This window comes from Zerene cesonia, unplaced genomic scaffold, assembly GCF_012273895.1.
Source record: "Zerene cesonia ecotype Mississippi unplaced genomic scaffold, Zerene_cesonia_1.1 Zces_u002, whole genome shotgun sequence".
NCBI lineage: Eukaryota > Metazoa > Arthropoda > Insecta > Lepidoptera > Pieridae > Zerene > Zerene cesonia.
The window spans coordinates 3928123-3941270 of record NW_024045132.1 but is presented as its reverse complement, the minus strand read 5'-3'; the positions used below and the strand labels follow the sequence as shown (position 1 = coordinate 3941270).

Genomic DNA, 13148 nt, shown 5'->3' with positions numbered 1-13148 from the left:
TGACAGATTCGAAATTCAAATGTAATATTTTTTTATAATTAAGTGTAACAGTATTTATGGCCAGACTAAGTACACATTCCACGGACACGGCAGTTTCATATGCGTGGATTTTAGTCGCCGCGCCTCACCGTTGGAGACATTCATGACATATTTTAATACTTTAAATTATTTGAAATTTTTACATTTCTACTACATTTTTATTATTTATTAATGCCGTTTTATGGTAGATGGCTAGTCAATGCGGTGATCAGTCATAATATTTTAAATCGAATCGTAATTTTTTGTACTTTGTAACTCGACTCCATCTCAGAAATCGATTTTTCCTCTCTCTTGTTTTTATGTGCCCATCATCCCACGCTGTCTATATATATTTTTTAATACATATATTTATAAATTAAATTTAATGCACTTTAAGTATGTATTCCAATTGTAAAAATTCAATTTTTTATCATAAAATGCATTTTTTGGTTGGTTGGATTTGTATTCGCTTGGATTAAGATAAAGAAGTCGAGTGGAACCGGATGAACGAGTTTACATAAAACAAATAATGTCTTTGCAGATGAACTTTGCCACGCGCTTGTGTGCAAAAAGCGCGAGGTGTGCTTACTGCGGGACTCCTTTACCGCACTTTGTGCCAACAAGAAGGACGTTCTGCGCCGAGGGTGGGTACAACTCTACAGAATAGTGTTTATTCTATATTTAACTCAATGAAAATATATCATCATTTCTCAAAAGAAAGCAATCTATGCTTAAAGATTTCTGAAAATTCTCTTACAACATCCGGGTATCGAACCGACAAAAATATGTTAAAATGACCTTGGTCTTATTGCATCGATCGATGGCTAAATTATTCTTAGAACGTTGATAAATCAAATTAAAAGAATGGTTTTTGAGTGTGGGAGACGAGCACGCTTCGGCACGAATTAGGCCAGCTCGATCTGGGGCAGCGGGAACAATCCCCCCACAGGATATGGGTGAAAATGGTGAAAATAGTACCATGCTACTGTGTCTCGTTCAGAGAGTGGAGGAACCGGAGGCCAGTGTCCCTTTCCTCACGCTTCCCAGTCCGTTTTTGATACCCGTCGTGAATCCATTTGTAGCGGCCCCACCTCTGCAAATGTTCATAGGCTGGGCAAGGGCATGGGCACCAGCTCAGTTGTTCGCTATTACTCAAAGAAATGTAGTTTTCTTTATTTTTAATAATTGCATATTTGATTAAAATTGTCGACCTTTTTTAGTTCTCTAGTATTTTGAGTATATTTTTTCTTTAAATATACCCCTCGTGGGAAATTCAAGATATTGTTAGTTCATGTACCGATACATAAAAAGCATGCGCAATATTTTAACGAGTGGGTAAACGCTTCAGGGACATAATAGTGACGGTAGCGAGCAGCCCGTTGGAGCGCAGCGCGGACGACGAGGACGTGTTCTACGAGTCGCCCGCGCCCCCCGCGCCGCCCGCGCCTCCCCTGCCGCCTGCCTCTCTTGAATCTGACAGGTGTGAAAGATTAAGCATGTAATTTGCATTAGTTATACATTGTTTTATTAAATTATAACTGCTAAAACAAGCTACTGAAATATATTGAAAAACACTAATATATTTGCGACATTTCGTAATTTTTATTTTAACAAGAAAACTATTTTTAACAAAACTTTTCTACAAAAATCTCACCGACCTTCCAAGACCGGTAGGTACCATTCTCAATTATAAAATGGCGCCAAATGACATCAGTGTCCTAACAAATGTATATAATATAATCTTCACTTGTATTGTAAAGAGGAAACTTTCGTATGTTTGTATCGTTTTCATGCAAAAACCGTTCTCAAAAATTCTTTCACCATTAAAAAGCTGCAACTTCACTGAGTGACATAGGCTAGTGGCTACATATGTACCACGGGCTATATATGTATGAATTATAAACGAGGGAATCACGTCAATCAGTCAGTTAAGAGACTTAATGATGGCTGTTATAACGTCAGAATTCATATTTCTTACATGCGCTGGTGTTTCATTATTTTTAATGACGTTCCCAAAAAAGGAAGAAGGGTTTTCAATTGGACTGTTATTTTTGCGGTTCGGTACTTCAGAACTTTGATCTGGGTGAACTGATGTTGATGATTCACTTTTTTTTTTTTTATGTCATAGTCGGCAATGGTGGGTCGCCTGATGGTAAGCGCTACCACCGTCCATGGACATTTGAAGAGGTGTAAGGTCAAATGCAGACCTTACTCCTCTTCAAATGGATTGCCGACTGCAAAATGGAAAGAGATTAGGAAGGGATTGAAGAGAGGAGTAAAGGAAAGGACTGGGAAGGGTAAGGAAGAGGATATGGGCCTCCGGCTCCCCCACTCACCGAACGAAACACAGCAGTATGCTATTTCACGCCGGTCTTCTGTGGGGGTGTGGTACTTCCCCGGTGCGAGCTGGCCCAATTCGTGCCGAAGCGTGCTCGACTACCACATACAAAAAACATTCACATTCATTTTTCATTTAAAATTTAATGATAATTTGTACGCGCTTTAGTTTATGTTAAAAATATGTGTGTTCAATGAAATATTAATGTGTTCAAAGAATTATTAACGGGGTAATATTTTATAGCCAAAGGTGCACGATTTACAAGAGCGAGTTAAAATCTCAAAGAGAGAAACTTGTCGTTCGATAGGTGTGTTGGGTGCGCGGGCGCGTCGCGCGCCATGTTCCTGTGCGGGTCAGACAACCGCACGTACTCGTCGCTGTGCCGCCTCGACCTGCACAACTGCGTGCACCGGCCGCGCCCGCCCGTGCGCCTCGCCTGCGCGGGCTTCTGCCCGTGCGAGGCGCCCGACGCGGCGCCCCCGGCCCCCGCCGCCCCCGCCCCGCACTCCCCGCGCCCGCCCCGCCCGCCGCGCCCGCCGCACCCGCGCCGCGCGCTGCGCCCCTACAGGCCGCACCGAGCGCGGCCACGCTTCGACGAGGTACCACTGACTTGCTCTTATATTTAACAGACCAATGAGGCTCTCGTAATTTTCTGTTATTTCAATATTATCTATGCTAATAACGGTTTCCTTTGTTTTCTTGTTTTTGACTTTAATGTTCACACAATTAAATATTATTTACAATATTACACATTTCTGAACTGACTTAACGCCTATTGTTATGGTTCCAGGATGGAAGGCGTCGAAGGCTGGAGACGCACACCAACGAGGTGTTGCCAGAGAGATCGTACCGTCGCCCTAATCAAGGTAAGCCATGAATATTTTATACCTAACTACACTTAACACACACTTAAACTCGATACCAAAGAAAATAACTATATATTATGTCACGTATTATTATTAACAAAGATAACACGGTGTATAAACCCTCCTATTTTAAAACACTGAAGAGTTAATAAAACTACTTAAAATACTTATCTTTGCTACGTTACAATATTTTACTACCGCTAACACCATACGATAGATAAAAAAGGTAAGGAGGCCCTCGGGCGAGAGGGCGGGGCGAGGTAGGTTCTCAGCTCATATTTGAATACGCTCATAATATGTGATTATGTTGCGTGTACTTTGACGAAAATTACCCTATGACAAATTTCCAAGGGTCGTGGTGGCCCGCGTTCTAATACACTGCATCTCCCGCGTTGCAGAGGTGGAGGGGTGCGCGCTGGACAAGATGGCGAACCGCTTGCTGGACTGGTTCTCCGTGCTCATGGAGGAGGCGGGCGGGGTGCCGCCGCCGCCGCACGGTGACTCTTACTTCATCATTGTTATTTGTTCATAAATAAATCTGGCAGTAGTTATTGCTATTGAAACGACTTATGGTTGTAAAATAATCACATGCCCACCTGGAAATGTCGATTGATCGATTGGTAAACAATATTTTGACGAACATATTTTTCCTATGCTTATTGTTTATAATTTGGGCGTCGTCTGTAGGCTTCGGGCCGGACTGCAAGCCGGAGGTGAGGTGGATGTTTGAGCACCTGGACACGGCGCGCGATGGGCTCCTGCAGCCCAGCGATCTCTATGCGCTGAGTGAGTCAAACTGAGAATGCAATCATTCCTTTAAATTGTATATATATAAACAATTTATCTATAATTATTATAGATTTAAATTTCTAGTTTTATAGCATTGAAATTTTCTATTCTTTCAAAAAATTTCTCATATTATAGATTTGCCATTATCTAATAATAAAATCGTGTAGATAATTACAGACGTTTTAAACGATTTTATTGAGAAATCACTTAGTAGGTGACCGATCTGGAAGTTACACTATTGTATTTTCTTGTGTTTGGTTTTACGCGAGTATTATACATTTAGAAATTAAAAACTTTTCAACGGATTTTAAGCGCGATTTATTCATTATATTATTAACCCGACGTTTCGAACACTTTACAGCGAGCGTGGTCACGGGGAGAGTGTCTCCCCGTGACGTTTTTAATTTTTAAGTTACACTATTGTATAACGATAGAGGGCTGTATGGAAATTCCTTTTTTAAAGATAGGACTGCAAAACTTTGTATTAAGACACATAATAGGAAATGAAAGGACAATATAGGCTACTTTTTATAATGAGAAAAATAGCTGAAGGAACCCCTTCCCCGGGTATAAGAGGGTATGAACGTCTCTATAGAAGATCATTATCATCACTGTTTAAAGACGGACACGTTAATCTTGTTATAAGTCTTCTTTTTCGTCGGGGGTTACAAGATCAGTCAACGTCAGTTATGGCGCGCATAACGAGTACGGCGCGGCGTTCATTTCAGGCCTCAATATGCTTATGATTACAATGATACATAAAGATAAAAAATTATGCACTGGCCGGCGTTCGGGCAATAGGGTGGCTTCCCGCCATTTAGATCAACATTCACCACCACGACTACGCGGACGAAATGGACAAATGCTAGTGAACATATAGATAAGAGTTTGGTTTAAAAAATGGCATAAGTAATGAAATAGTCTGATTATAAAAATAATATGCTAATAAAAGAGATCCGAGATCAGAGAATAATACAATTTACGAATATACCCAATATTGAATAACTATGAAAATATCACGATTTTGACCCACCTCAACGCCCATTCACCTACGCCTTACTACATTGATACCGGGTTCAGTGCCGTTTTAAGTTGGAGCCCATCATTTGAAATATTCTCAATCAGGCCACGACGAGCGCGAACGCTGCCTGCGGCCGTTCCTGCGCTCGTGCGGCGCGGGGGAGGAGGGCGCGGGCGGAGAGGGGCGCGCGGGGGGCGCGGGAGGCGCCGGCGTGTCGCGCGGCGCGTGGTGCGCGTGCCTGGGGCGCGCGGCGCGGCCGTGCGCGGCGCTGGCGCGCGCGAGCCGGCCGGCGCGCGGCGCCTACGTGCCGGCGTGCGACGCGCGCGGCTTCTACCGCCCGCGCCAGTGCCACGCCGCGCTGGCCGTGTGCTGGTGCGTGGACCCGCACGGCGTCGAGCGCCCTGGCTCCAGGACCAAGGGCGCGCCGCCCTGCCCCGGTAACTGACGACTTCGTCCGTCTAGAATATTTATACTCTCTCTAAAATATGTCACTACGATCTTCGCCTACCACCTGCGGATTATGCAGATAATAAAAATAAATTTTTGTATTCGAGTCGATCTTGAGTGAGACTTCGAACGATTTTTTTTTATGTCACGTCATGTGGGACGCCTGATGGTAAGCGCTACCACCGCCCATGAACATTTAGAGAGGCATAAGGTTTTTCATTGCAGACCTTACGCCTCTACAAATAGATTGCCGACTTTTGGGAAAGGATTAAGAAAGGATTGGCGAGAGGAATAAAGGAAAGGATATGGGTCTCCATCTCCCCCATTCACCGAACGAAACACAGCAGAATGCTATTTCACGCCGGTCTTCCGTGGGTCTTCGATAGTCGAGGATGTTTGTTTATGAGTAAATGAAATGCAGTAGTAATGATCGATCGTAAGGAGGCTAAGACTCGTATGACATGCAGGTGAGACGGAGGACGAAGGCGTGCCGGCGGACGACGAGGACGCCGGCGGCAGCGGCGACCGCGATCTCGACCTGCGGTTTTAATTTGTCGCAGCGCGCTCGCCTAATGTACGTAGACCGATTAAAATTTATTTTTAAGTAAAGATAAAAAACCTGTACCTAAAAACCTTACTTATATTATTAATTCGAAAGGTTTTTTGTACCGTTTTTCACGTGGCAACGGCGCAATTTTATGATATGATAGCTGTGTGCTTGAAGAAAGTAATTAGGAGGCTAGAGAGTGACTCAGCACCTTTTCAACAATGAACTTTTTTGCTACGCCAGTGGAATGCTAGTATGCAAAAAAGCCATTTATGTTTAGATACAATGTAACCACGATGACCATATTTTCTCAATTTCAGTTACGCAAAAGACAAAAAGCAATTTCATAACTAATGATGTGTGACTCTCCAATTATTAGGTACTGCTACGTAGGTATTTTAATAGGTAATTTGTATTACCTATATGTGAATTATAAAAATAAATGTTTGTGTTCCACCCTCATAGGAGGCCTATGTCCCAGCAGTGGGAACGTATGGGCTGATGAGGAAGAATAAATAAAATAATCTTCTTTTTACATATAAAAATAAATTTAGAATAATTAGACGCTTAAACTCGAGAATGGCTGGTCTGATTTTTATAATCGTGGTTTTGGTGCATTCTGAATAGTCTAGGGAAGGTTTAAAAAGTAAGAACAATACGGAAACGGGTGAAGCAGCGGGCGGGAAGCTAGTAAGGTTTAATAATCATTTTTTCCTTACTAAATATTTTAGTTTCACTGCAAAGATACTTACCGATAATCAAGAATGGCTGAACTTAATTCTTTTTACTCCATTGAATTTGTCTTGGATAAGGATAATAACTGTTAAAAATTTGACTCTATCGAGAATCTAGTATATAAATATTATCTTGACTAAAAATAATGAAAAAACAAATATTTTATACTTCATGGTTTGTTTAAAATATTTTCACACAAAAACTTCTGGACCGACTTCAATAATTCTATCACTATTAGAATCTACATTTTCATTGAGTGATATAAGCAATTCATTTCATTTAACCACACACACAAATGCTATTAGACTAATAACTATATACTGTATGTGTTGCACTAAACCAAATAAGTGGCTAGACCAACTAAAACCAAAAGAAGAAATGATAAGTTTATGAATAAAATATGTAGCCACTTAGAATAAGTTTTTTAATTGTTGTGTGTTATTAATACGAATACATAGAACATTTCATTTTCAGATAATTTACAAACAAGCGGCCGTAATGAGTTGCGTCCTTAGTGTCTTCTGAACAACCCCATACTCGTTCCAATATGACAAGTTAATTATTCATGTTATTTTAATGTTGGTAGTTGATAGAAGTTATACTTAGCATAATTTATATTTTAAATCGTAGTCCTTGAATTGGAATTTATATTTTCATACAATCTACCATTATCATTCAAATAGTTTTGGGCCTATCAAATTTTGTCAAATTTAGATAAAAAAATCTTCATCCTCAATTAACAATAGTTAAAATCATAGGTACATGTTATAGCAAACATAAAATAAAATATAAAATATAAAGGAACAAAATATACAAAGTACTTAATAAAATTTGATATTATTAGTTGTTAAATAAATTAGGATTAGTATTGTGATTAGTTGAATTTACATGAGCACTTAACTAAGAATATAATTTGAAAAGGTTTAAATAAGTATATAAATCATTGTACCCTTATAACCCATATTATGTATGAATTTAATATTTCTTAATAGCCTCTATTTTGTAAGAATCCATTAAAGTGAACACTATAAATTAAACAGTTATTTGCACTTTTTTAAGTCTCCACAGTGTATTTGAAATAAATAAGTTAAAAATGTGGTTATTGTTGTTTCCATCACACCCTTTAACTGTTACTTGGTATCATGAGGTTTCTTTGATATCCCAGGTGCAATAAACCTATAGCAGTATAAATATATTTTTTAGAACTTACATATATCTAACAAAAGGGACACAAATCTTAGTAAATAGTGTATATTTTTGTACAAGAAATAAGACTATATCCTACTATATAATATTATAAATGCGAAAGTTTGTAAGGATGTGTGTGTGTTTGTTGCTCTTTCACAAAAAAACTACTGAACCGATTGCAATGACATTTGGTACATAGTCAGCTGGACAACTAGAATAACATATAGACAACCTTTTTATCCCCATATTACTATGGGATACGGACTTACACGGGTGAAGTTAGTCTATTATAAAGAACTAAAAATATTGTTTGCTTTTAACACACTAATCTCATGAGCTATTAGACTGGTATGGATGAAATTTGATATATAGATAGTTTGCGACCTGAGCTAGGACACAGATTTTTATCCCGGAAATCCCAAAGGAAGGGGAACTGTATACCTATTCCCTAGGACTACTTGTTTTAATTTTCTATGTGGAAAGCTAGTTGTAGTATATGTTGCATTATATAAATTTCTAAAACCTCATTTTCTTGAAGTTTGTTGAAAAAGGCAGGTCAATGCATGTGCTCATAGTATTTAATTAATAGGCTTCATCAAATTCTTTTCTTCAATGCTCAATATTGTATGACGAAGAGACAGAAATAAATAATATTACAACAAATAGATTTGTTTGATAAATAATTGGTTAAATAAGTTTCTTTTTCAATTACTAGAGATAAAAGTTGAACAGTAATTCAAATAATTTGTTTTATTGAATGCTAGTTTAATTTTGTTTATTTCTATTTATATAACCTTACGAAAACTACATTCAATACCTAACCAAGTCATTTGGAATTAGGAATTAGAGCTCAAATATATACAATCAACATAAATTTTGTAAAATTGTTCTATTGCATAAATTATAGATATGATGATACATTAATTAATATGAACCACGTACTTTAGCTATAACATAACCAAGTTTAACCTACGGGTAGTAGAAAAATTTAAACACAGCACATTACTTTGAACTTATAATAATTACATGTTGACTAAGACATTTAAATAGGACTATAACACAAACACTTTATTCTTCCGTCTTCTGTCCCTCGTACTTGCCGTTGTAGAAGGGGATGTAGGCAGTGATTACCTTCCAGTCTGTCGCATATAGTAGTCCCGTGAATGCGGCACCCCCAAAAGCCACCAACGAAGGAACAAAGCTGGCCAACACTTGGGCCTGTTTTCTGCCTAGGGGGAACATTTTGCTTTATAGTGCGGGCCCCTCTAGTGCTAAACTTTCCACGAAATGCTCTATCTATTGCAAATTGCAATGTTGAATAATGAATTACGTAAAGGCTAATGACATTTGACAGATTGCAAAATATTCAACACTGTCAACGTGACATAAATTGTAGTGTTGTCATTACTCATTTGTGATTTGATAAAATTAAATTATTAAACAAAATTTCTTGTGACAATTTAACATTTGGAAATCGATCGAAAAATACAGAAAAAATTTGACCCACTCGGAGCTGAGGAAAACAAACACATAAAACAATACAAGTTATATAATACACTGATATTCTATCCTACTAATATTATAAATGAAAGTTTGTAAGGATGTGTGTGTATGTTGCTCTTTCACGCAAAAACTACTGAATCGATTGTAAATTGTAATAAAATTTGGTACGTAGACAGCTGGACAACTAGAATAACATATAGACAACTTTTTATCCCGATATTCCTACTTTATTATTATACTTTATAAATATAATAAGGAGTTAAAATTATAATTTAAATTACGTTTATGTTCTATATTGTGTTGATTTGACAGACGTCTTTTGTTAAGTAGAAAGAAAGATGTTACTACATTACGGAGCATAGATAAATTACTATATCTATTATATTACGATTTACGGACAAACCCATGCACAGTTATTTATTATAGAGTATACACTTATAAACTGGCACAGAGTATTTTTCTATATAGGGACGGACCAGTTACAGAATATTTTGCACTTGTGTAGTAACTAGTTCTTAATCTGTGTTTAGTACTTTATCTGTGCTATTGGGTATGATTACGAAGATTTCAGTGTTCCCAACTTAAGGGTTTTCCCCCCAAATTTAGGGGGTAAATTAGTGGAATGGGATTTTTTTGGGGGTTTTATATGTTTAGGGGTATTTTTAGGGTTTTTCTGAATATATAATATTCTGAATATAATAGAACTATCCAATGCAATAATCAATTAAATTTATTTTTTCACCTAGCGAATGACTTAGGACTGGGTGACATCTAGTGTAATTATATTTTTCTACAATGTTAACATGTATGATTTTAAAAATTCTGAATCTTCAGAGGAAACTGACAATTTTTAACGTATTAGTTAATTTATAAATAAAAAGCATTAACAAATATTACTGAATATTACTTATTATATTATTTGGATTGAATATTATTTTTTAGGGGGATTTTCAAATAATTGACACAGTTTTAGGGGGTTTTGGCTTAGAGTTAGGGGTAAATATTTCTGAGAGTTGGTAACACTGGAAGATTTCAGTTTTGAGTTTTGTATCGATTTGTTGTTGATAAGTTGATAACAGTTCGGACGAGAAGATGGCAATTTAGGATGAAAATAAGTGATTGAATCAACTATAAATCGCTAATTATTTATTTATTTTAATTATTCGCTTCAATTCTAACTAGGCAACTGCGTAATGTGGGATTCTTCGACGTTTTTGGGTGCTCTTACTCCCAAATTTTATGTAGCTCTAACCGGCACATCGTCACTAATATCAGGTCTAATACTAATTTTCGAGTGGTGGTACTTTAGAAAATACGGGACCTCGTTCATTGAACAGGTACGTGCACTGCCGGACACATATAATATGATTAAATATTTCATTTATAATTAATATAGATGGATTATACTCATTTCATTTATACATTTTCTAGGGTATTGTATTATTTTGAGTTAGTTTTATTTCGTCTTTGTGTATTATGAAAATTAAAAGTGCTTCTAAAATAGACAACGAAATAAAATCTTGAGTTTTATCTTAGATCTAGTTCCCAAATCAACAAAAGGACAGCTGTTGTTAGCAGTCAATGACATTAAATTCTGTTTTATTGTACTTCTAAAAATGATTTCTTCTAATAATTTTAAAGAAGTTTGAATAAAAAGTCTTGCGAGTTCTTCTGATTATAATATATAGTATATAATATATAGTTGATTAGATGATAGTTGAAGAAAATGGCCTTTATTATCTTATCTTATATCTTTAAATGAGCAATTCTTGTATATATATATATATATACTAGCTGACCCCGCAAACGCTGTTTTGCCTTACTCTTATCATTTAGAGGTATAAAAAATAGATGTTGGCCGATTCTCAGACATACTCAACATGCACACAAAATTTCATAAGAATCGGTCAAGCCGTTTCGGAGGAGTTTGGCAACGAAAACTGTGACACGAGAATTTTATATATTAGATATATACAATTGGAATCTCGGAATCGGCTCCAAGGATTTTCATGAAATTTAGTATATAGTGGGTTTTGGGGGGCGATAAATCGACCTAGCTAGGAATCTTTTTTAGAAAATGTCATATTCGTGTTTTATTCGTGTTTTATCGACTTAAACTTACTTTTTTAACAAATAGGAGGCATCTTCCTGACATCTATTGGCGAATACTTAAATATAATTTCCAAAAAACACAATTTATATAAAAAAAAATACCGAGCAAAGCTTGGTCATCCAGGAACTATACATTATGTACAAAATATAAATACTCTCTCTAGATACACATGGTCTAATTAAGAAGCGCTTGTGCTAAGGTTCACCATAACATTCTTAGTAAAAAGCTATGCTGCTATAATAACAGATGATTTATTGCCTTGGTTTACATCTTATACATGGAATAGGTCTCAGTCATTAGAAGTCAGTCTTCCAGTAGAACATGATTTATGCAGTTTTTATAAATGACATAGTATTGGCCATAAAATGTGGCAGTAAAACATACTGATGGTCAGATCAAGATTATAGATTGATAATAACGAACTACTTTTCCAAAGCAACATTATTACAAGTATTAAAATTGTGCAATCCAATTGGTAATATAATAAAAATATTATATAAAATTAATAGATCATATATATGTAAAGATTACATTTGCCAGTCGGCCCTAATAGTCTCTACTGTTTTATTCAAGGACTCAATTCTTATTGAATTCCTATTCTCGATTAAAGACTGCTGAGAGAGCTGCAGTGTCAGGGTGTTCAATCTGTAATGATTAAATAAAAAACTTAAGCCCCTGGAAAACATGATGTTTTTATGATTAAATCTATAGAAGAATGATCTCTGAACAGATGTCGCTAACGACCCTGGGGTCGTGGTCAGGCGGCGCGGCGCGGGGCGAGGCGGACGGCGAGTGCAAGGTGTGGCGCAACCCCATGTCGCTGCTGCGCGGCGCCGAGTACGCGCGCCTCTGGACCGCCGCGCGCCGCGCTCCTCTCACATACTATGATATGAACCTTTCCGCACAGGTACCATACTTCATACTACATATTACCACTACTTGTAAAATGTGAATATTTTATATATGTTTTTTTTGTGAACTGAGAATGTCACGGTAATTATTTTTTATATCATCCTTGGTGGTAAAGTTGGTGAGAAGTTGGTGGGTCACCTGATGGTAAGTGCTACCACCGCCCATGAACATTTGGAGGTTGATTGCGAACCTTACGCTTCTGCAAATGGATTGCTGACTTCAAATTTGAAAGGTAATCCCTTTTGAAGAGAGGTTGACGAGAGGAATAAATGAAAGAACTGGAAAGGGCAAGGAAAAGGATATTGGCCCCCGGTTCCCCCATTCACCAAATGAAACACAGCAGTATGCTATTCTACGCCGGTCTTCTGTGGGGGTGTGGTACATCCCCGTGCGAAACGTGCTCGACTCCCACATTAGATTTATACATTTTGGAAAAAAGATCCTTATTGCCTTTAATATTTAGGAAGGTTTTTTATGTCATAGTGGCCAACTGATCTGGTGGTTTGCTGTAAATAAGCGATTATCACCTCGCTCGCTTTTAAGGGGAAAGGAATAGGGATAGAATTGACGACTAGAAAGAGTGAGGAAAAGGACACATGTTCCCTGATGGGGCATGGGGCAGTTGTTACACATCTATTTCACTGATCGATTTTCTTAATGGACAAACAGGT

General features: G+C 37.5%; 3 protein-coding genes across 3 annotated transcripts in view; 2 read left to right on the top strand and 1 right to left on the bottom strand.

The window, feature by feature from the left end:
- The window catches only part of LOC119838305 (proteoglycan Cow), a 10440-nt gene extending 2581 nt beyond the window's left edge, over positions 1-7859 (top strand). Inside the window, exons 3-11 of the mRNA XM_038364174.1 lie at positions 560-662; positions 1367-1498; positions 2664-2955; positions 3147-3222; positions 3621-3719; positions 3910-4008; positions 5137-5469; positions 5947-6053; positions 7236-7859. Of these exons, the coding sequence (XP_038220102.1) occupies positions 560-662; positions 1367-1498; positions 2664-2955; positions 3147-3222; positions 3621-3719; positions 3910-4008; positions 5137-5469; positions 5947-6029 (1217 nt within the window). The 3' untranslated portion in view covers positions 6030-6053; positions 7236-7859. The remainder of the gene's footprint in view (positions 1-559; positions 663-1366; positions 1499-2663; positions 2956-3146; positions 3223-3620; positions 3720-3909; positions 4009-5136; positions 5470-5946; positions 6054-7235) is intronic.
- A 1092-nt stretch (positions 7860-8951) lies between these two features.
- On the bottom strand, positions 8952-9314 carry LOC119838402 (cytochrome b-c1 complex subunit 10-like). The gene has a single exon (XM_038364336.1). It carries the CDS (start codon positions 9189-9191, stop codon positions 9018-9020), a length of 174 nt encoding a protein of 57 aa, XP_038220264.1. The 5' UTR covers positions 9192-9314; the 3' UTR covers positions 8952-9017.
- Positions 9315-10486: 1172 nt separating this feature from the next.
- Positions 10487-13148, top strand: part of LOC119838304 (protein ST7 homolog) — a 5165-nt gene continuing 2503 nt past the window's right edge. The window contains exons 1-2 of the mRNA XM_038364173.1: positions 10487-10789; positions 12296-12513. Of these exons, the coding sequence (XP_038220101.1) occupies positions 10646-10789; positions 12296-12513 (362 nt within the window). The 5' untranslated portion in view covers positions 10487-10645. The remainder of the gene's footprint in view (positions 10790-12295; positions 12514-13148) is intronic.